This window comes from Paroedura picta, chromosome 1 (assembly GCF_049243985.1).
Source record: "Paroedura picta isolate Pp20150507F chromosome 1, Ppicta_v3.0, whole genome shotgun sequence".
Classification (NCBI taxonomy): Eukaryota; Metazoa; Chordata; class Lepidosauria; order Squamata; family Gekkonidae; genus Paroedura; species Paroedura picta.
The window spans coordinates 3,739,785-3,762,557 of NC_135369.1; the positions used below are offsets into that span (position 1 = coordinate 3,739,785).

The 22,773-nt window shown below is 51.6% G+C and overlaps 1 protein-coding gene across 2 annotated transcripts in view; it reads right to left on the bottom strand.

Moving 5' to 3' along the window:
* Positions 1–547: 547 nt before the first annotated feature.
* LOC143829362 (hepatocyte nuclear factor 6-like) overlaps positions 548–22,773 on the bottom strand; it is an 82,824-nt gene continuing 60,598 nt past the window's right edge. For both annotated transcript variants that reach the window (XM_077320114.1, XM_077320122.1), the window contains exon 4: positions 548–1,079. In XM_077320114.1, the coding sequence (XP_077176229.1) occupies positions 772–1,079 (308 nt within the window). In that variant the 3' untranslated portion in view covers positions 548–771. The remainder of the gene's footprint in view (positions 1,080–22,773) is intronic.

Here is a 22,773-nt window from a genome sequence, read left to right on the forward strand (position 1 = left end):
TGTTCTACTGAAGGCCTCGGCCTCCGTTCTCTGTGGTTGGCCCTCCAGAGGAGCTGGTTGGCCCCTGAGTGACGTGAGATGCTGGACTAGAAGGACCATTGGCCTGCTCCAACTGGACTCTTCTTGCGTTCTTATGTTAAGCATGCTAGTAGCTAGTTGGGGGTTGGCTCAAAGTTTCTCTGGCCAGCTGTCACTGCAGAGTTGGGGGGAGGGGCGTTCGCCTAGCCTCCCTCGGCCTCAACTGGCCTCAGCTTCCCATTCCCAGTTTGCATTCCTTTTGCACAGACTTTACAATACTTGGCTGGCCCTTCCCCGTCGTCTGCAAACGCTCTCTCTCTCTCTCCCCCTCTCTCTCCAAACCCGCCTCTCACCACTAGATGGCACTGCCTCCTCTACAAGATCCACAAAGACGGTTTGCAAAAGGGAAATGTGGCGGAAGCGAAAGTTCGCGCATGGGGCCTTGACCTCCTCCTCCTCCTGCAAAGCCTCCCCCTTTCCACAAAGGGAGATAGATGCTCTCTTTCTTTTCCTGATTATTATTATTATTATTATTATCATCGATTTTGGAGCCGCCCTCCTCAGAGTCTCGGGAACGGTGCGGTTACCTCGCGGAGGGCGTCCGGCTTTGGTTTCGAGGCGGGCTCCGGTCCGGAGAGGGGCCTAGGGCGGCCCTTGGGGGGCGAGACGTCGGCCAAGCGCCGTCCCGTCCCGCCATCTTTGGTCTGCCTGGAGGGTGGAGGGAAGAAGGGCCAGCTGGGGGCAGGGAGTCTGTCATGCCTTGGTGCAGGTGACAGCGGAGGTGGCGCTGGAGCCGTGGCCCCCCGAGGACGGGGAGCGGCCCTCGTCCATCCACTTGTCCAGGCTGCGCCGCCGGGCGTTCATGAAGAAGTTGCTGACGGTGGACAGCTCCAGGCCCAGCTGCTGAGCGATGGTGATCTGGAGGTCCTTGGAAGGGCGTTGGTTCTCGTGGAAGATGGCGTGGAGGGTGCGCCGCTGGATGTCGGTGAAGACCAGCCGGTGGCGCTTAGGGACGTGGTTTCGATCGGCTTTGCTTTGCTCTTGCTCTTTCCTTTTGCAGGCTGGTGGTGGCGGTGGTGGCGGTGGTGTTGGTGGGAGGCAGGGTTAGGAGCGGGAAGAAGAGGGGGGGAAAAGAAGATGAGTCGGAGAGGGAAAGCAAGAAAGCATTCAAACGCATCGAAACAAACTAATTTTTCGGTCATTCGGCGCGGTACGATCGCCAACAGGCCGGGAGCAAACCCCCCCCCCCCGTCCTGGCCTGTTATTAAGGGAGGGGGACATGACAGAGGTTCGTAGAGTTCTGCGTGGGGTGGAGAGAGTGGCCAAAGTGAATGGTTTCTCTTCTCCCAAAAGAACAGAACTCGAGGGCATCCAATAGAGCTGATGGGCAGTACATTCCGGACGGACAGAGGGAAATACTGCTTTATGCAGAGCATGGTGAAAATGTGGAATTTGCTGCCAGCAGGTGTAGTGATGGCCACGGCAATAGAATCACAGAATCATAGTGTTGGAAGATACCTCCTGGGTCATCTAGTCCAACCCCCTGCACTATGCCGGACACTATAGGCAGCTTTCAAAGGGGGTTAAGCTGGATTCATCAGCGTCTTCTAGCTCTGGTGACAGGGGGGAATCTCCACATCCAGTGGAGGTCAACCTCTGAATCCTACTGCCAGGACACACAGCATCAGAGGTGGTCGGCTCTTCCCTTCCTCTGCAGAGCCTTCCTTGGTGGTCTCCCTTCCGTGTACTGACCCTCCTTAGCTTAGACATAGAGAGATCCCAGCAAAGGGCTTCCAAGGCAAGGGAGAAGCAGGGATGGTTGGCCGTGGGCTCCCTACAATCTAAACATCAAGCTTAGCTTCTGAGAAGGGACAAAGATCAGGTGACACCACAACATCTGAACCAGCTCTGTCACCGTGCCCTTGACCACCGAGCCATTGGCAGACGCGCGACAGTCCCATCCGTGCCACCTAAAGAGTCACCCCTGGCTTTCTCCATATGGAGAAAGACGTGGGATCGGCCGGTTGGTCAGCTTAATGCTCCCCTCCGTTCGGAATACAAGGAAATCATTCCTGGGTTCGGTCTCAGTTTGGCGGCCCAGGAGTGGGTCTGCCAGAGAGATTCCTGCAGGGGTAGTCAAACTGCGGCCCTCCAGATGTCCATGGACTACAATTCCCAGGAGCCCCTGACAGCGAATGCTGGCAGGGGCTCCTGGGAATTGTAGTCCATGGACATCTGGAGGGCCGCAGTTTGACTACCCCTGAACTAATCTATTTTGTTCACTCTATTTAAAATTCGCCTTCCCCACTCGGATTTAAGTTGGATTAGAAAGCCGTGAGGCCGGATGGGACTTCTCCAACCTTTTGACCGCAGAGGAGCCCCTGAAATAAATTTTCAGGCTTTGAGGACCCCCAGAAGTGATATCACCTGCACCCTTCGCCCTTCTTTCACTCCGACCTCCCACCTTTACTACTACCATGTTGGCTTTGCCTTGGGTAGGCCGGAGAGAAGGGCAGGAGCTGAGAAGATGGCCTGGACACCTTCCCTACCCACCAAGTCCTTTGGGTGAAGGCAGCCAGTTCCCTAGCTTGTGGCAAAGTCCATTTAGGCAGGAGGGGACATGCCACGGACCCCCTCTGGAGCTCGAGTAGTCCCCTAGGGGTCCACAGACCCCTGGCTTGGGGACCCGTCCCCTGGTCCATACAGTCACCGATATGGGGAGCTCAGTGAATAAGACAATTAGAAACAGGGTTGGAGAATGAACCAGGAGTCTGAAAACAGAGTGAAGAAAAGCCAAAGAATTAACGTTACCCATTAAGTGAAGCAAAAATTACATAAATGGATCCTTGTGGCAGCTAGGTCCACGCAGTCGGGACCTGGTCGCTGTGAGTCCGCCTCTAGTAATTCACCCGGCTAATTTTGTGAAACGTTCAGTGCCCTGCCAAGACTCGATTGCCCAAGTAGAAAAGTCCTCTTGAATAATTCAGTTTTGCAGTCGAGACTGAATTGGGTGGGGTGGCTACTGCCCCAGAGGAGAGGAGATCTTGCTTTAGGATGCTTTTGGGCTGATCCTGCGTTGAGCAGGGGGTTGGACTAGATGGCCTGTATGGCCCCTTCCAACTCTAGGATTCTGTGATAGGTTGGAAAATTGGGCCATAACAGACACAATGAATTTTACAAGGGAGAAGTGTAAAGCAGTGGTCCCCAACCTTTTTATCACCAGGGGCCAGTCAAAGCTTGACAAATTTACTGAGGCCCGGGGGGGGGGGTAGTCTTTTGCCGAGAGACATGGCTGCTGCCGCCTGAGCCCCTGCTCCACTTGCTTTCCTGTCGGCGGCCCTGACTTCCCGCCGCCCACTTGGGGGTGCTGCCAACAGCAGCTGTGCAGTGCCACGCCGAGGGGGAGCCCCAGCCACGGCGGCTGCCAGAGAGCACCAAAGATGAGCCGGTGGCAGAGTGGCAGGGCGGCCCCCGAGGCAGCAGCCGGGGAGGAGGACGAGGAGGAGCTGTGGCCCAGTACCGACTGATCCACAGACTGGTACCGGGAATTATAATGTGATACATCAATACAAATTATTATTATTTACTATTATTATTTGAATTATTAGATGGGGCTACCTGGCTTGATAGTAGTACAGGTGAAAGGGACTTAGGAGTTCTGGTGGGCAATAAATTGCAGAGTTCTGCCTCTGGGACACACAAATGAGAAGAAGAAGAAGAGGAGTTGGTTCTTAGATGCCGCTTTTCTCTACCCAAAGGAGTCTCAAAGCGGCTTCCAGTCACCTTCCCTTTCCTCTCCCCACAGCAGTCACCCTGTGAGGGAGGGGAGGCTGAGAGAGCCCTGAGATTACTGAAGAAGAAGAAGAGTTGGTTCTTATATGCCGCTTATCTCTACCCGAAGGAGTCTCAAAGCGGCTTCCAGTCACCTTCCCTTTCCTCTCCCCACAACAGACACCCTGTGAGGGAGGGGAGACTGAGAGAGCCCTGAGATTACTGAAGAAGAAGAAGAGTTGGTTCTTATATGCTACTTTTCCCTACCCGAAGGAGTCTCAAAGGGGCTTACAGTCGCCTTCCCTTTCCTCTCCCCACAGCAGTCACCCTGTGGGGTGGGTGGGGCTGAGAGAGCCCTGATATTACTACTCGGTCAGTGGCAAGCCGAAGCTGGCTGCACGTGGAGGAGGAGTGAGGAATCAAACCCGGCTCGCCAGATTAGAAGTCCACACTCCTAACCACTACACCACCAGGAGGCTAACTTGCTTCCTGCTGCTTCGTGACTAGGACTAGGAGCACTGGGTTCAGATTACGGGAAGGAGTTTCCAGTTAAACACAAGGAAGCATTTTCTGTTTGTTGGTGGGACCTGCTGCCTCGGAGGGTGGTGGAAAATTTTAGGAGGAGATTGGAGGAGTGTGTGATCTTTTAAGTCCCAAAGAAGGCGGGACCCCCGACTGGATGGCCCGCTCTGGTCTCTTCCAGCTCTGCATGATTCTAATTTGCAGTTTGCAGAAAGCCAGGACAATGAAATCCTTCCTTGACCTCCTTGGGCAGGCCGTTCCATGAGGCCGGGGAGGCATTGAGTTTGCCCACTGGCACCCGCAGAAGGCCTTGCTCGGATGGGTGACAGTGTTGTGGTGGAGCTTAGGGAGAAAGGTGGCTTTGCAGACATGAGTGTCCAACGTTATTTAGGACTTTTAGGGATGCCAGCTTCCAGGTGAGACCTGGGGATCCCCCAGAAATACAGCCCATTTCCAGACTACAGTTTCCCTGGAGGAAACGGATCCTTTGAAGGGTGGACTCTAGGGCCTTGCATCCCTACAAGGTCCCTGCCCTCCCCAAGCTACAGGAATTGCCCAACCTGGACCTGCTGACCCTACCCCCTTCCTCCTAGGGATGCGAATCTCCAGGCAGGACCTGGGGATCCCCTGGAATTATAGCTCCTCTCCAGACTACAGAGATCAGTTCCCCTAGGGAGGTCAGCCTCCAGGTGGGACTTGAGAATCCTCCAAAATTCCAAAGCTCCAGACAAGGGAGATCAGCTCCTCTAGAGAAAACAACTGCTATGAGGCCTTGTACCCCACCGAGGTCCTGGTTCTCTCCAGTCTCTGACCCCAAGTCTCCAGGGGTTTCCCAACCTGCATCTGGCAACCCGACCCCCTCCCCATCCCTTGCTGGGGTCTGGGAGGGTCCTGACAACCCTGAGGGCTTTGTAAGGCCCTACGCAGTCTAGGACCTACATATCCGAGGGATCACCTGTTGCCCTATGCCCCCCGCAGGGCCTTACACTCTACGGGCACTAATTTGTTGGTTGTTCCCGGCCCCAGGGAAGCGTGCCTGGCCTCGACCAGGGCCAGGGCCTTTTTGGTCATGGCCCCTACCTGGTGGAAGGAGCTCCCGGAGGAGCTGCAGGCCCTGCGGGATTTGACATCTTTCCGCAGGGCCTGCAAAACGGAGCTCTTCCACCAGGTCTGTGGTTGAGGCCTGCGTGGCAAGTAAGATCTGTATGGTCCCCCTTCCAGGATAGAGCAGTATGCGTGGCGTCTTGTGGGTTTCATCCGCACCCCTCTTCCCACCCCACTCTAGGAGGTTTTTATTGGGGGAATGATAGTTGAAAGTTGAGTTTTTTTTTGCTATTTTGGGTTGGGTTTGTGTTATGATTTTGTGTTATGATTTTGAGTTTTTCCACTGCATCCTTGTGTTATGATTAAGGGTTTTTGTGTTATGATTAAGTTTTTGTGTTATGATTAAGAGTTTTTCCACTGTATCCTTTTTTGCTATTTTGGGTTGGGTTTGTGTTATGATTTTATGTCTGGGGGTTTTAATGGGGTTTTTTACTGGGATTATATTCAGACAATTGTGACCCACCATGAGCCATTGGGAGTGGCGGGTAATAAATAGAAATACTACTACTACTACTACTACTACTACTACTACTACTACTACTACTACTACCACCACTACTACTACTACTACTACTACTACTACTAGTAGTAGTAGAAGTAGTAGAAGTAGTAATTGTAATAGTAGTAATAGTAATAGTAATAGTAATAATAATATGTTTCTTCAGTGGGTTTGTCCTTTCTAGCAACCCTTTTGACGGGCCTCTGTGCAAATCTGGCCACAATCCACAGATGCCGAATGCCTTCCAAGGCTCGTGTCCCCGGGGGAGAGGTGAATCCCTCTCTGAGAACCGCATCCCCCGCTACGTGCCCGGGTCTGCTTTCCTCTCGCAGAACGGCCGGAACCCAAAAGAATGAACCTTTCCAAATTTACTGTCCTAGCTGGGGGACGACCTTGCTGAATCCTGCTTTTACGGCTGCACTTAACTGTGGGGAAGGGAGGGGCGCGGGGAGGAGGGTGGAAATTTAATGCCGAATCGATAGCTCTGGTGGTGACTGAAATCTTCGGCTTCCTTCTTGGCCTGCCAGGCCCTCCTTGGAGAGGGGAGGAGAGGAGAGGTTCTCTGGCCAGGAGCAGATGGGGTTGACATCCGTGGCTGAGAAAATTTCAGGAGACTTCAGGGGCGGTGACTGTGGAAGGGGGGAATTTGGGGAGGGATTTCCCTTAGACTCAGGGTAGTCAACCTACGGCCCTCCAGATGTCCATGGACTACAATTCCCATGAGCCCCTGCCAGCATTCTCTGGCAGGGGCTCATGGGAATTGTAATCCATGGACATCTGGTGGGCCGCAGTTTGACTACCCCTGCCTGAGTCTATGGTATACCATGAAGTCTATGATATACCATACTGTGGTATACCAAACTGCCTTTATGCATGTACTGATTTCATGGGCAGAATTTCTTGGCAGCCTGAAAGAAGGGGACTGTGATCTGATAAATGGACGTTTTCCATCCGATCCATTTTTATTTATTAATTATTTTACTTATTTGCTTATGGATGTTCCACCACCCACAGCAAAGCTGTCTCGTGGTGGATCACAACGTCAAAAGGCCCACGTGAAAACATACCCCCCCCCAGTAATATCCCATATAAAACAAGGCAGGAGGTAAAAATTCACATCCCTCTTTCCAAATGGGAAAACTGCACCTTGGCGATCCAGAGAGTTCCATATGCCAAAGCAACTGATACGATGACTTAGAGCAGTGGTCCCCAACCTTTTTGAGGCTGGGGACCGGCAGGACAACTGCCCGCCTGCGCATGCTGCGCAAGCGTGCATGCATGGCCCGGCCGCGCCTGCACAATGCGCGGGCGCATCCCTGATTCCCTCTCTCCCCTCCCGCAGTAAGAAGCTTCCCGGGCCGCAAGCTTGCGAAAGTTTCGCACATGCGCGATTTTGGCCGTGCATGGCGCATGTGCGCATGCGCAGCCCGGCCACGGCCCTGATTCCCTCTCTCCCTCTCCCGCAGTAAGAAGCTTCCCGGGCCGCAAGCTTGCGAAAGTGCCGCACATGCGTGATTTCGGCCGCGCATGGCGCATGTGCGCATGAGCAGCCCGGCCACGGCCCTGATTCCCTCTCTCCCCCTCCCGCAGTAAGAAGCTTCCCGGGCCGCAAGCTTATGAAAGTGCCGCACATGCGTGATTTCAGCCGCACATGGCACATGTGCGCATGCGCAGCCCGGCCATGGCCCTGATTCCCTCTCTCCCCCTCTCGCAGTAAGAAGCTTCCCGGGCCGCAAGCTTGCCAAAGTGCCACGCATGCGCGATTTCGGCCGTGCATACTGCATGTGCGCTTGCGCGCCCTGGCCACGCTTGCGCAATGCGCAGGTGCGGCCCTGGGAGAAGGGAGGGAGGGCCTGGGACGAAGGTCATCCCCAGCCTTGACACTGCCTGTGGGAGTGGGGAGAAAGGCCTCGCCAACACCATACCCTGAAACCTCCCCACTGCCTGGCTGTCCACCTCCACGTGATCCAAGCCTACCTGCAGCTTGTGTATCAGACCAGCTGCATGGGCCAGGGCCTTCCCCAAAGCCTCCTGGTCCCGCACGGGGGCAGGGCTGCCAGAGCTCAACCTACCCCCTGCCCGCCCACCTCCCTGTGGGTAGAGGGGAGGTGCTACCTCAGCCACTTCCTAGCCCTGTGGGCACCCAGCGGGGGACCCCCACCCCGATCAGGAGGTCCGGCAATCCTATGCCCATCACTGATTACCACCGACAGTGGACAATATTTAGGGGATGGGGCCTGGAGATCTCCCGAATTGCCAGCTCATCTCCAGACTACAAAGATCAGTTGCCCTGGGGTGGGGGTTGGAGATAGAGGGGGTTTCTCCACCATGTTGTTGGGTGGTTGGTCTATTGTAGTGGTATTTTTTGTCCATTTTTATGGGGTTTTAATGGAGGCTGTTAACTGGACATCTGTAACCTGCCACGAGCCTACTTGGGAGTGGTGGGTAACAAATTAAATAGTAATAATATTACCACTTTGGAAGATGGACCCCGCTGAATTCCCTTCCCTGCCCAAACCTCACCCTCCTCAGCCTCCACCCTCCAAATTTCCTGTTATTTCCTAACCAGAGTTGCCCCCCCCTAGTTAGCCGAGTCCTTCCCTGCCTTGGATTGGCTCCCAAAACAGAATGGACTTGGATGTCTCCTTTTCTTGCATGCATACGGCTCACCTTAAGCCGTGTTGTAGCAGAAGCTGCTGCTAAAAATATTGGCAGCACCCTTCCCATCTTGGGTGGCCAATCAGAAGCCTGGTAGGTGAGCACCAGGAAAAGTGTTGACGGGGTACCCCTTGGAGAACCCTCTGGACTGTCTTCTTTGGCTGAGCCCGCCCATTTCTGGGAAGGGCACAAGAGCAGGCTACGGCTGCTTTATCACATCAGTTGGCATCCCTAGACAGGAGATTGGATCAACATCTGGAGCACAGGTCCATCGGTGGCTTTTTGCTATGGGAACTAGGCGGAACACTATGGCTGGGGCAGCGATGCTTTGTGATCCTGGTACTTGGGGGGAGTGTGGGGGACCCCTGGGTTTTGGCTACTGAGTGTCTCAGAGCACAGGGCTAGTTGACCCATTGGCCTGATCCAACATGGCTGCTCTTATGTTCTTATTAGAGCCAGTTGGGTGTAGTGGTTAGGAGTGTGGACTTCTAATCTGGCATTCCGGGTTCGATTCTGCGCTCCCCCACATGCAACCAGCTGGGTGACCTTGGGCTCGCCACGGCACTGATAAAACTGTTCTGACCGAGCAGTGATATCAGCGCTCTCTCAGCCTCACCCACCCCACAGGGTGTCTGTTGTGGGGAGAGGAAAGGGGATTGAAAGCCGCTTTGAGACTCCTTCGGTTAGAGAAAAGCGGCATATAAGAGCTAACTCTCCTTCTTTTTAAGACCAGGGGTGCATGAATGGTTCTTAGCCCCAATGTATACATGGAACCCTCTGCCAGTGATGCTCTGTCTTCTTGATGCTTGGAGGGCCAAGAGTGGGAGGGCTTCTGGAGTTCCGGCCCCACTGGTGGACCTCCTGATAGCCTCTGGGTTTTGACCACCATGTGACAGAGAGTGTTGGACTGGACGGGCCACTGGCTTGAGCCAACATGGCTTCTCTTATGTTCTTGAGCTCTCCCCGTCCCCCACCAAGGCCTGTTTGGCAGCTACCTGGGATGGCTGTAAAAGAAACCATTTCGAAGCAGAGGGGAGGGGCCTGCCTTCACGGCCCAGGTCCATCATCCTATTAAAACAAGATGTAATTCTGCACAGCTCAGATGTTACGGAGCAAACCTGGCAGAAGGGTCTCCATTAAGGTTTAATGGGCCGAGATTTTATCGCCCCCTGTTAAAACCCTGCACATTTTTTGATTTCTAAACGAGACTTTTATTTTAATTAACAATTGGCCGTCGGACAGGCCGTCTGTGGGGGGGGGGGAGGGGGGATTCCGCGAAGGTGGCTGAGATTTCGGCGGGGGAGTTCTTTGCCAGATTTCTATCCAATCTTTATCCATCAGAACGAGGTCGGAAACATCGGGCGAGTGACCAGCATGGCTGCTGGCAGCCGTCTCAGTCTGATTCATACTCCCCCTCTGGCATTCTCCCCCTCCCCCTAATCCACTTAGTTTAGACAACAGTGGGAGGTGAGCACTGGATTCGAGTCTTCAGTTTGGGTCCTCGCTCGAACCCAGGAACCCCGAGCTCAAACAGGGTTTGTGGGTCCGATCAAGAACCTCACCCGAAAGATTCAAATCCAGCGCTCAGCCCCCTCTGTCATCTAAGCCGAGTGGATCAACTTCCATCTTAATTAACAATCTGCGTTAACATTTTCGTAAATCCTGGATAGGAGTGTAATTAGAGTTGCCAACAAATTCCTGGAGATTCGGGGACAATCATAGAATCATAGAATCATAGAGTTGGAAGGGGCCATACAGGCCATCTAGTCCAACCCCCTGCTCAACGCAGGATCAGCCCTAAGCATCCTAAAGCATCCAGGAAAAGTGTGTATCCAACCTTTGCTTGAAGACTGCCAGTGTTCAGGAAAGGTTAGGTTTGGGATGGGGACGGGACGTCAGCGGGGTACAATCCCATAGAATCCTTCCCCCAAAAGGAGCTGTTTCCTCCTTTGTACCCTCACCATCATTTTTAATTCTGGGGAGAGCCCCAGGCCCCATCTGAAGAGATTTCGGGGGGTTCCCAATGAACAGAGAGAATCTTTTCCATGCCTGTTCCTGCTTACCCTGGCATTCTTCTGCCTGCCTTAGGGTTGCCAACTCCAGGTGGGGAAATTCCTGGAGATTGGGGGCGGGGTGGATCCGGGGGGAGGCTGAAGAGACCTCAGTGGGGTACAATGCCCCAGAATCCACCATTCACGTACCCATTTCCTCAAAAGGAACCGCTTTCTGAAGTGTGGTAAAGGGTAGTAATTCTGGGAGATGTCCAGGACCTGTCTGGAAGACCTGTTTTAGCCCCTTTTCTCTCACTCCATGCATGTGACGGTGGAGCAAACACTGGCAGGGGCTCATGGGAATTGTAGTCCATGAACATCTGGAGGACCACAGGTTGACTACCCCTGTGGTGGAGGACTGCCCTCTCCCCTCCCTCACATATCCCAACATTGGAGGATCCTAAGATTGGAAAATTCCAGCCAGGAGATTTGGGGGTGGGGCCTAGGCAAGGGGAGGGGCTACAGCAGGGTCTAATGCCATAGAGTTGGCAACCCTGGGGGAGCAACCAGCAACCTGAATTTACACTGGGGCAATAAAGCAACAGGCGCCCCCTTTGGGGCATGGAATGGGAATTCCTCCTGCCCCTGAAACGCATTTTTTCACTCTCTTGAAATGCACATTCTGAAAATCCGTCCTTCCTGCCGAAACTTCCCAATTCGTCTTCAGCTTTCACTCTGGCGACGTGAGCTAAGCCAAACGGGCTGAATTCTGTCCTCCCGAGAGCGGCACTAGGGGTGCCATCCTCCAGGTCGGACCTGGACATTTCTTAGGATTATGGCTGCCCTCCGGGCGGCAGAACGTGGCTACTTGGGACGGTGGCCTTAGTGGATTCTCCCCACCGACCTGGATTGCTTTAATGTTTTATATAATCTAAGCGGCTTTACGATGGGTTATAATGTGGGTTTCGCTTTGCAATCTGTTAGGTGCTATGAGCCGGTCAACAGGACTGGTGGGATAGAAATCAAATTATAAATAAATAAATAAATATAAATAAAAGTCCCTCCCACAAACCCATCTTCTCCAGGTTATCCCCCCGGTCAAAATTTCCAAGGATTTCCCAGCCCAGAATTGGCACTTTTGTGGGAATTGCTGTACCCAGGTGTGCTCCACAGAACTGCCTGGAGGCAGACCCCATTCCGCACATGTTGGTCAATGTGCTCTTGCAAGTGAATTTTCCGCTGCAAAACGGGAAAATCTACTTCTAAAGCGCACTATAAGTTCACTATCCCCTGTGTGCAGAAGGGCAGGGAGGGCTGGAGCACCGTTCTCCCAGGGCCTCATGTGCATTTTGATGTGCATTAAATGCCCCTCCCCCACATTAGCAAACTCACAGCTTGTCTTTATGCTACCGTTGTGGCTACAGCACCAACAGCGGGAAGCTGCCTGTACCTTATTGGACCTCTGAGAAGGCCGAATTGGAACTGCTCCCCTGCAACCAGGGTTCCCAATACTAGACTGGGAAATTCCTGTAGGTTTGGGGAGGAGCTTTGGGAGGCCAGGGGCTTGGGATGGGAATCACTGCAGCAGGGTATAAAGCCATAGACCAGGAGTCCCCAATGGGGGTGCCCATGAGCGCCATGTCATCTGCTGACATCTTTCTTGGCTGCCGTGTTTTTCTAAAATGTCTTTTTTTTTTTTGCCTAGCAAGGCTTCTTATTGTCCACTGGAGACCTGACTGGCTGTGCAGAGTTTGTCAAAAGCAAAATCTGACACCCCAGCACAAGGACCTTCACTGTGGGACTGGAGTTAAGCTGTGGGCCGCCATTTTGTAGCTGGCTCCGCCTTCTGCAGCGGCCATTTTGTGGCCGCGCCCTCCCAAGCAGCGCCAGAATTCCAAATGTTCCCTCGAGGCCCAAAAGCTCGGGGATCGCCACCCGTCAAGGGACCCATTTCCTACAGGGGTCCTGATCCCTGCAGCTCGGAGGTCAGCCGTAACTCCTGGAGACCTCCAGGCCCTGCCTGGAAGCTGGCAACCTACTTCCACAACCTTCCCGCGAGGGTGTGTGTGTGTGTGTGAAATCCCTCTGTCCGGGGGAAGGGGCCACCATTAGCGGGCCAGAACCCGACCGAGCACAGTCGATCGATCCGAAACGAGAATCGCTCGGATGAACGGGCAGCTGCCGGAGGGCTGCCATGAAGGAACCAGGGGGTGGAAACGGGCTTGGGGGAGAAGGGAAATATTTGCTAGGCCCAAAGCAGAGAGACTTTTAAAAGCCCTGATGGATGGGTCTGTCTTGTGGCCGTGAAACGTGACGGACAGCCTTGCCGCCCCGCCCTGCCCGCCTGCCTTTCCTGCTCTCCGACTCTTCCCCAAACAGCCTCGGCTTCTCTCCCCCCCCCCGCCCCCACCTCTGCGCCTCATCTTTGACTGCACGCTGATAGAAAATATTGATCAGATCCAAGCTCTGGGTTGTGCAGTAAAGAGCAGCTGGCTTTTGTTAACCCTTGCCGGGCAGGATTGGTGGCAGGGGGAAGGGCGAGGTGAGAAACGGCCTAGCTCCTGCTCACCTTTGGGAGCGCTGAGGTTTGGGGGGTGGGTGGACAGAGGGTTGAAGGAAAGGACTCGGGTCCGTTTGCAGGAAGAGGACGCGGATCGGGGTCTCCGAACGAGAGCATTTTGCCTCCCACTTTCTTTAAGCCAGGGGTAGTCAAACTGCATGGTCTTCCCAGTTGCAATGTATGGCTGTGAAAGTTGGACCATAAGGAAGGCCGAGCGTCAAAGAATTGAGGCTTTTGAACTCTGGTGCTGGAGAAGACTCTTGCGAGTCCCTTGGACTGCAAGGCGAACAAACCGGTCAGTCCTAGAGGAGATCAACCCTGACTGGTCCTTAGAAGGCCAGATCCTGAAGATGAAACTCAAATACTTTGGCCACCTCATGAGAAGGAAGGGCTCCCTGGAGAAGAGCCTAATGCTGGGAGCGATTGAGGGCAAAAGAAGAAGGGGACGATAGAGAATGAGGTGGCTGGATGGAGTCACTGAAGCAGTAGGAGCAAACTTAAATGGACTCCGGGGAATGGTAGAGGACAGGAAGGCCTGGAGGATCATTGTCCATGGGGTCGCGATGGGTCGGACACGACTTCGCACATAACAACAACAACAACAACAACAACAACAACAAAAGTCAAACTGCTGCCCTCCAGATGTGCACGGACTACAATTCCCATGAGCCCCTGCCAGCGAACGCTCATGACTCAAACATCTGCTTGTGCCTGGACTTGAATTTGGCCAAGCAAACCAGAAAAATTGGACTTGATTAAGGTGGCACCTTAAAGAGCAACGAGATTTTGGAGATCAAAGTACCCTTTGCCAGATATACTTTGACTCTTGGAAATTCGTATCCTAAAAATCGTGCCGCTCCGTAAGTTGCTCCTGGACTGGATGGGCCTTTCTGGCTAAGCGACAGAATCTGGCTAAGTGACAGATTCACTTTGCCTCTCGGAAATCTGTACCCCGAAATTCTCGCTGGTTCCCAAGGGGTCAAGGGGATCAAATCCAGCTGTTCAAATCATCTGAAACAAAGTTCGTTATCACTCATTTAGGTACAAATGAAGAAGTCAAGCAGATATTTCCGGAGGAGCAGAAGCAAGCGCACCAGAGGGACGGACAAGAACCATGAACAATGAAATTAATACAAAAGAAATTCCGTCTCAACCTCCGGAAGAAGTTCCTGACAGTGAGAGCAGTTCCTGAGTGTAACAGGCTTCCTCGGGAGATGGCGGATTCTCCATCTTTGGAAATTTTTAAACAGAGGCTGGAGAGCCATCTGACGGAGAGGCTGATTCTGTGAAGGCTCAAGGGGGTGGCAGGTGACAGTGGGTGAGCGAGAGGGTTGGGAATGCCCTGCACATGCCAGGGGGTTAGACTAGATGACCCAGGAGGTCCCTACCAACTCTACGAGTCTATGATTCTATGACTGGCTCTGAATTTGACAACATCACCCCTTGAAATTTCTGGTCATTTCAGATATGCATTGTTGTCGTTTGTTTGTTTAACCAGATAAATCTGAATATCGAGGAGGCCGTGGCTAATAACCATGGACAGATATATCCTGCTCCTTGCATTTCTTTCCCCGTTTCCTTTTCAGAGCTCTCAGGGCTGGTAGGGGCCATCTCTACCTCTTGTGGCAAGGAGTCTCTTTTGCAGCTCCCGAAAAGCCTCCCAGCCTTTTCAATGAGAAACAGGTCAAATTGGAGTCGGAATGAGCTGCCAATTTTGGCTTTGTCTCTCTCTCTCTCTCTCTCTCTTTCCCCCCCTCCTTGCGGGAAAAAAAAATACATTCGAGGGCACGGTTAAAACCGAGAAGGGGCAATTTTGGGCCAATCGAAACACGAAAAAAATCAATGTTTTGCTTTGCAGAAAAACCCCCCCAGGGAAGAGAGCAGAGGGAATTCTGGGGGACTTGTACGGCTGCGAGCTGGTGGCAGTCTCTGCCTCGGACAATAAAATCGATGACTTCCCTTATACAAAGTCTCTCAGTAGGTCGAAGGGGGGGGGGAGGCAGGAGAGAGGTTTCCCTTACCCTGTTCACGCAGCTGCCAGATTGCAGCAGGGGATTTTGGAATAAGGGGGGGGGGAATACCAAGCTGCCTGCTCCTTAAAAGGATACCTTTGTTTCCAGACAATGCTTCCCCCCCCCCAGCGAGCATGATATTTCTATGGGCTTGCCTTCTTGATGGGTTTTCAACAACATGGCTGACACACCTGAAATGTCTCTGGCTTTGAAGGCGTGCGGCTACTCTTCTGGAGCTTGGAGAGCCGGCTTGGCGTGGGGGTCAGGAGTGCGGACTTCGAGCCGGGTTTGATTCCCTGCTCCCCCCCCCCCCCGTGCAGGCAGCTGGGTGACCTTGGGCTCGCCACAGCACTGAGAAAGCTGTTCTAACTGGGAAAGCAGCCTCATTTCTCTCACAGGGTGTCTGTTGTGGGGAGAGGAAAGGGAAGGCGACTGGAAGCCGCTTTGAGACGCCTTCGGGTAGAGAAAAGCGGCATATAAGAACCAACTCTTCTAATCTCCTTCCATTTCCCCTCCCCGCAACAGACACCCTGTGAGGTGGGTGAGGCTGAGAGAGCCCTGAGATTACTGAAGAAGAAGAAGAGTCGGTACTTATATGCCACCTTACCTGGAGTCTCAAAGGGGCTTACAGTTGCCTTCCCTTTCCTGTCCCCACAACAGACATCCTGTGAGGCGGGTGAGGTTGAGAGAACCCTGATATTACTGAAGAAGAAGAAGAAGAGTTGGTTCTTAGATGCTACTTTTCCCTACCCGAAGGAGGCTCAAAGCGGCTTCCAATCGCCTTCCCTTTCCTCTCCCCACAACAGACACCCTGTGAGGTGGGTGAGGCTGAGAGAGCCCTGATATTACTGAAGAAGAAGAAGAGTCGGTACTTATATGCCACTTTACCTGGAGTCTCAAAGGGGCTTACAGTTGCCTTCCCTTTCCTCTCCCCACAACAGACACCCTGTGAGGTGGGTGAGGCTGAGAGAGCCCTGATATTCCTGCTCGGTCAGAACAGTTTTATCAGTGCTGTGACTAGCCCAATGTCACCCAGCTGGCTGCATGTGGAGGAGTGAGGAATGAAATCCGGGTTACTAGATTAGAAGTCCGCACCCCTAACCACTACACCAAGCTGGCTCTTTAGGCCACATCTGGATGTTGGCAATCGCACAAAAACCAGTCTCCCTCCAATTCATTTACTGAAGAAGGTATGCCGTCTTCTTATTAATATGAAAGGCCGGCGTTCTGAAATCAGAGAACTGCTTGAGTTGGTTAACAGCGGGTTGTTCGTCTTAAGTTAGATTTGATAGCGGATGATAACAGACACCTGCCAATTTATTGGGGGTGAGTGTGAAATGATTCTCTTCATCCCCCCAATTCGGCAAGGGTGTAGATTTCCAAACCCCGAAAGGGCGCCAGATATCCTGTCCCGTCAGTGTTGTACGGCCGAATAATGATTTAAGTCTCCTATACAGGATCCCTTAAATATTCGTACGTATGATGGACGGAATCGATGGGCTTCGTTAAACAGCCAAGGAGACATTAACATAAATACACTTAACTGTTTAATGTCAACGATGCAATTTGGGCTTCTTCCAGTTTGACTCTGGGTTTCTTAAGGCTCCAGGGTTTGGTTGGGATTGATTTTTCTCCTTAAAAGCAAGTATCCGGTGGCAAGGTCCTAAAATATCTTTGGGCCCCCTTAATGGAACAGGGGAGAGTTAATTTCCTGCATCTTTCTTTCCTTCAAGGAGACCCGGATAGATTGGGAAATTGGGCCGCAGCTCTCCAAATGTATTTTAATAGGGAGGAGTATGAAGTATTCAGGGAATAAAATGTGATGCAGAAATATAAGACGGTGGACACCTGGCCTGGTAGGAGTACCTGTGAAAGGGACTTAGGAGTTCTGGTGGACAAAAGGTCGAATAGGGCTGATCCTGCGTAGAGCAGGGGGTTGGACTAGATGGCCTCTATGGACCCTTCCAACTCTGTGATTCTATGATCCTATGAATACAAGTCAGCTAAGAAGGCCAATATGATATCAGTTTTTAAGCAGAGGCTGGATAGTCATCTGACAGAAATGCCAATTTTATGAACTTACACCCAAAGCAAACAAAACCAATAGGCAAAATGTTGTGTCTTGTTGAGATTTATTAAATCCTAAATAATTTTGCAACCATGAATTTAGGCAGATGGTGAGTGGGTGGGCAGTAAGGGATGTGCCATGGTTTGTCTCTTGTGGCCCTTCCTTGCACACCCAGGGAATTGCTGGTTGCCACTGTGGGATGGGAGGTGAATTCCCTCCAGGCCGGGCTGGATTCTGGAGATCTTTGGTGGGGGGATTATTTGGGAATTAAATTGGGCTCATGGTGGATGGGCAGATAGTTCATAGAATCATAGAATCATAGAGTTGGAAGGGACCTCCTGGGTCATCTATTCCAACCCCATGCACTGTGCAGGACACTCACAACCCTATCACTCATCCCCTGTCACCTGCCACCCCCTTGGACCTTCACAGAATCAGCCTCTCCGTCAGAGAGCCAGTTTGGTGTAGTGGTTAGGAGTGCGGACTTCTAATCTGGCATGCCGGGTTCGATTCTGCACTCCCCCACACGCAGCCAGCTGGGTGGCCTTGGGCTCGCCACGGCATTGATAAAACTGTTCTGACTGGGCAGTGATATTAGCGCTCTCTCAGCCTCACCCACCCCACAGGGTGTCTGTTGTGGGGAGAGGAATGGGAAGGCGACTGTAAGCCGCTTTGAGCCTCCTTCGGGTAGGGAAAAGCGGCATATAAGAACCAACTCTTCTTCTTCTTCTTCTTCAGATGGAGATCCAGCCTCTGCTTAAAAATCTCCAAAGATGGAGAACCCACCACCTTCCAAGGAAGCCTGTTCCACTGAGGAACCGCTCTGACTGCCAGGGACTTCTTCCGGAGGTTTAGACTTCTTCCGGAGGTTTCTTTTGAATTAATTTCATCCTATTCGTTCTGGTCCATCCCTCCAGGGAAAGAGAAAATAACTCTGCTCCATCCTCTACATGGCAGCCTTTTAAATACTTGAAGAGGGTTCTCAGAAGAGGGGTCTCAGCCGTCTCCTCTCCAGGCTAAACAGACCAAGCTCCCCGAACCTTTCCTTATACATCTTGGTCTCCAAACCCCTCACCATCTTTGTTGCCCTCCTCTGGACACCCTCCAGTTTATCTACATCCCTCTTCAACTGGGGTGCCCAAAACTGAACCCAGGACTCCAAGGGAGGCCGAACCAGAGCAGAGTAAAGCGGAACCATCACCGCCCATGATCTGGACACGATACTCCGTTTGATACAGCCCAAAATCCCATTTGCCTTCCTAGCCACCGATTCACATTGCTGACTCATGTTCAATGTACGGTCATTGTGAGTGTCCTGCATTGTGCAGGGGGTTGGACTAGATGACCCTGGCGGTCCCTTACATCTCTATGATTCCATGATTCTTCCCAAAGAAATCCAGTTGACCAATCCGTCCCCACCAGATCTTCAAGGCCCATTTTCATTCCCTCAATCTTTCTGATAAGGTGAGAGCCAACTTGGTGTGGTGGTGAAGACGGCCAGCCTCTACTCTGGATAGCCGGGTTTGAGTCCTCACTCCTCCTCCACATTGTGCCCGTCCCAGTTCTCTTTGGGCTGTTCTCACAGAGCAGTTCTCTCAGAGCTCTCTCAGCCCCACCTACCTCGCAGAGTATTGTGAGGAGAGGAAGGGGAAATTTTGGGACTCTTTCCGGTAGTGAAAAGCAGAGTATAAAAAACCAGCTTCTTCCGGAGCTTCCTACTGTTTCAGGAAAGGTGGGGATCTGAAGAAAATCTCCTGCATCTTGGCGCATGACCGTCCTTCTGATGGATCCATCGCCCCTTTGGCGGTTTCATTAGCCACTAACGAATGAGCGGCACTTCTCAGCACAGGTCAAACTGTGACCTGCGGTGTCAGGACAGCACTGTCCCTGTGGCATGACCTATGCACCCGGGCTCAGGCCTCCGATGCACCCAATGGGGCGAGGAAGAGTCAGCAAAGGCGGACGACGTGAAAGGAGCAGCAACTGGTGCTCACCGGACCCATCACCAAAGCAGGATGTGCACCCGTGGTTGCCAGTTTCCAGGTGGGGCCTGGAGATTAATGTTTCAGTCAATTTTAGTCCTCAGCATGCATGCATGCTGGTCCAGTTCAGTATAAGGCTGCATCTTATGTGTTCACACGCATGCACATGAACACACACGAAGCTGCCTTCTGCTGAATCAGACTTTAGGTCCACCGAGTATCGTCTACCCTGACCGGCAGCAGCCCTCCAGCCTCCCAGGCGGATTTTTTTAAACATCTGCTGCAATCAGATTCTTTTAACAGGAGATGCCGGGGCTTGAAGCTGGGACCTTCTGTGTGCCAAGCAGAGTCTAAGCCCCAGAGCCCCACGCGGGTTCATATTTGTCCCACGCACCAAACTCACACGCACGAGCATCAAGCATCATGCGCATGAGCACTAAAACGGACACGAGCAATGGACGTCGTGCATGAGCCAGAAGTCACGTTCGGTTCCCTGACCTGCCATTACACATCTTGGGACCGGCAACATCTGTGCTGGAGTTCATCGATCCGCAAGCCAAAGAACCTTCCGGATCAGTACCGGTGATTTGCTGCATGAGAAGCGAACTTGGCATACAGCGGAGACAGAAGATCCTTCAGTAAAGGGTGGCTGTGCTCCCGGGGTGAACCTGGCTGTTATCGATCCAGCTGCGGCTGGAGTTCGGCTCCTGGTTCTGAACTTAGCTTAAAACTGGCATGCCCTCGTGACTCGGAGCACAAACAAAACCCGTTTCCACACTGGTTATTTACGCTGGTTTGAATGCTGTTGGGACTACAGTGGACACGACTAACGCCTGAGCCTCATAGGAGGTTTTCAGGAGCTAGGCAACATCCACCAAACATCTCTGTCCCCACTGTCATTCCATACGGCAGTGAGAGAGGAGGAGCGAACTGGTGTCACGTGACCATCAGGAGAGCCCTACTGGGTCATAGAATCATAGAGTTGGAAGGGTCCTCTTGGGTCATCTAGTCCACTATGCAAGACGCTCACAACCCTCTCGCTTATCCACTGTCACTTGCCACCCCCTTGAACCTTCACAGAATCAGCCTCTCCGTCAGATGGCTCTCCAGCCTCTGCTTAAAAACCTCCAAAGATGGAGAACCCACCACCTCCCAAGGAAGCCTGTTCCACTGAGGAACCGCTCTGACTGTCAGGAACTTCTTCCGGAGGTTTAGACGGAATGTCTTTTGAATTAATTTCATCCCGTCTGGTCCGTCTCTCCAGGGCAAGAGAGAACACCTCTGCTCCACCCTCTATATGGCAGTCTAAAGGTGGGCTAATTCAGGTGGTCACTTTGATAAACCTAATTAGGAGGCAGAGATTCCCCTCCCCCCACCACACTTCTCTACAACATCAGTGTTGACCAGTGTTGACATCATCAAGGTTTTCCCATATCTTCTCCCTTCTTTACCAAACCTTCTCTGTTGCTTTTGAGGGGCATTGCTCTAAAGCAATTGAATCTTGATGTATAGTTATATTATCGTAACAATCGGTGTCTTAAGCTCTCTGGCTTTATGGATTTACTTATGGAATTTATATCCCACTTTTCTGCCTTCACTGGAGCTTCCAAAGCAGTTAAAAGAAGAAGAGTTGTTTTTTTATGTGCCGCTTTTCTCTACCTGAAGGAGTCTCCAAGCAGCTTCCAATGGCCTTCCCTTCCTCTCCCCAGAAAAGACACCCTGTGAGGTTGGAGGGCCTGAGAGAGTTCTGACAGAGCTGCTCTGTAAGAACAGCTCTAGCAGGACTGTGACTAGTTCAAGGTCACTCAGCTGGCTGCTTGTGGCAGAGGAGCAAATCAAACTCGGCTCTCCAGATTAGAAGCCGCTGCTCTTGACCCCCACACCAAGTTAACGATTTAAAATATACAGGATGAAATTACAATAAGAAAAACCATTAAAATGGTACCTCATTGAAACAACTTTTAAAAGTTAAAAAAGGCAGAGCTAAAATGTATATAAAACAGCTAAAACACGTACAAAGAAATCAAGACCTGCCTCGTGGAAACCCCCTTGCTATCACACACTATGTACCGGCAGCCACAACAGCCACCGGGAAACCACAAATGCCTGTCCCCGCGTGGAAAGCACCCAAGAGCCGGAAATCCCCCGTTCAGTTATCAGGATAACCCTGGGCTCCCTCTCGGTGCATCCCTCTGCGGCTGAGAGAAATGGTTTTCGGTCAACCTTGCAAGGCTGTTGTCATGATTCCAGACAAACCTGCATCAAGTACTTGGGCCGAATGGAAGGGCGGTATAAAAATCTAATCTAGATAAATAATAAATAAATATTGATTAAGTGTGGAGACAGAGCACTCTTTCGGAGAGAAATTCATGATCCAGAAATTGGAGTGATGGCCGGATGGATGGGCTCGTTCAAGGCAGCTACGGCCCTCCGTTTCTAAGAACTGAGCGAGGCTGATAATGATAGGATGTTTTGGAGGATATGAATTCATAGGGTCGACTTAAATTGTATGATTTTATTCTGACTGGAAGAAGAGCTGTTTCTTTGTACCCTGGTTTTTACTCCTGGAAGGGGTCTCAAAGTGGCTTCCAGTCGCCTTCCCTTTCTCTCCCCACAACAGGTACCCTGTGAGGGAGGTGGGTCTGAGAAAGCCCTGAGAGAACTGGGAGTGGCTGAAGGTCACACAACTGGCTGCATGTGGAGGAGGAATGGGGAATCCAATTCTGCTCTCCAGATTAGAGGCCATGGGTCTTAACCACCACACTCTTTGAGACTGTTATATGGGCCCATGTGCTTTTAATTTATCTGTAATAAATACATGTATTGTCCTTTATTTGAGAACACATTTTTAAATGCCTTAAGATGCATTTGGATTTCTTTGGATGTCTTTAACCTTTTGGGTCTCAACTCAATTTTGGGATTGTTTCCCTCCTCCCCTTCTTTGTTTTTCATTGCTGCGACCCAGACCCTCCTACCTGAAGACATCCTCTCTTAAACTTATCTGCGTGGCCTTTTAAAATGAGAATGAGGGGCGGGAAAGAGGAAAATACTGCAGGGGTTGATAGGGGGGGGCAGCTGGACTTCCCTCTGGAGACAGGATTCACTGTCACTGGAACTGATCCATGGAACCCAGCCAAAAGAACAGATTTCTTTCTGCGGATCTGTTCTGCAAGGAAACTGAAGGACAGTACTAAAGATAACCACTCGGAGAGAGTGGAAGAGCCTTTTATTTATTTATTTATTTATTTATTTATTTATTTATTTATTTATTTATTTATTTATTTATTTATTTATTTATTTTCTAGGCTGTCTTTCTGAGACTGGCTCAGGGTGGGGTATACACATAGTTGTGGGTACAGTTAAAACAATAAAACATTAAACGTTAATGGTACATTAACAATTAAACCCAATTGATAATTAGAAGTATCAATAGAACTGCACTATATCGTTATCGGCTGAAAGGTTTATCGCTGCTGATGGATCGTTGGCCCCTACCCAAAGTTCGGTGGAAGAGTTCAGTATTATTATCGTTTTATTCTTCTTGTTGTTGTTATAATTATAATAATTATTGCATTCCATTTACTGTCC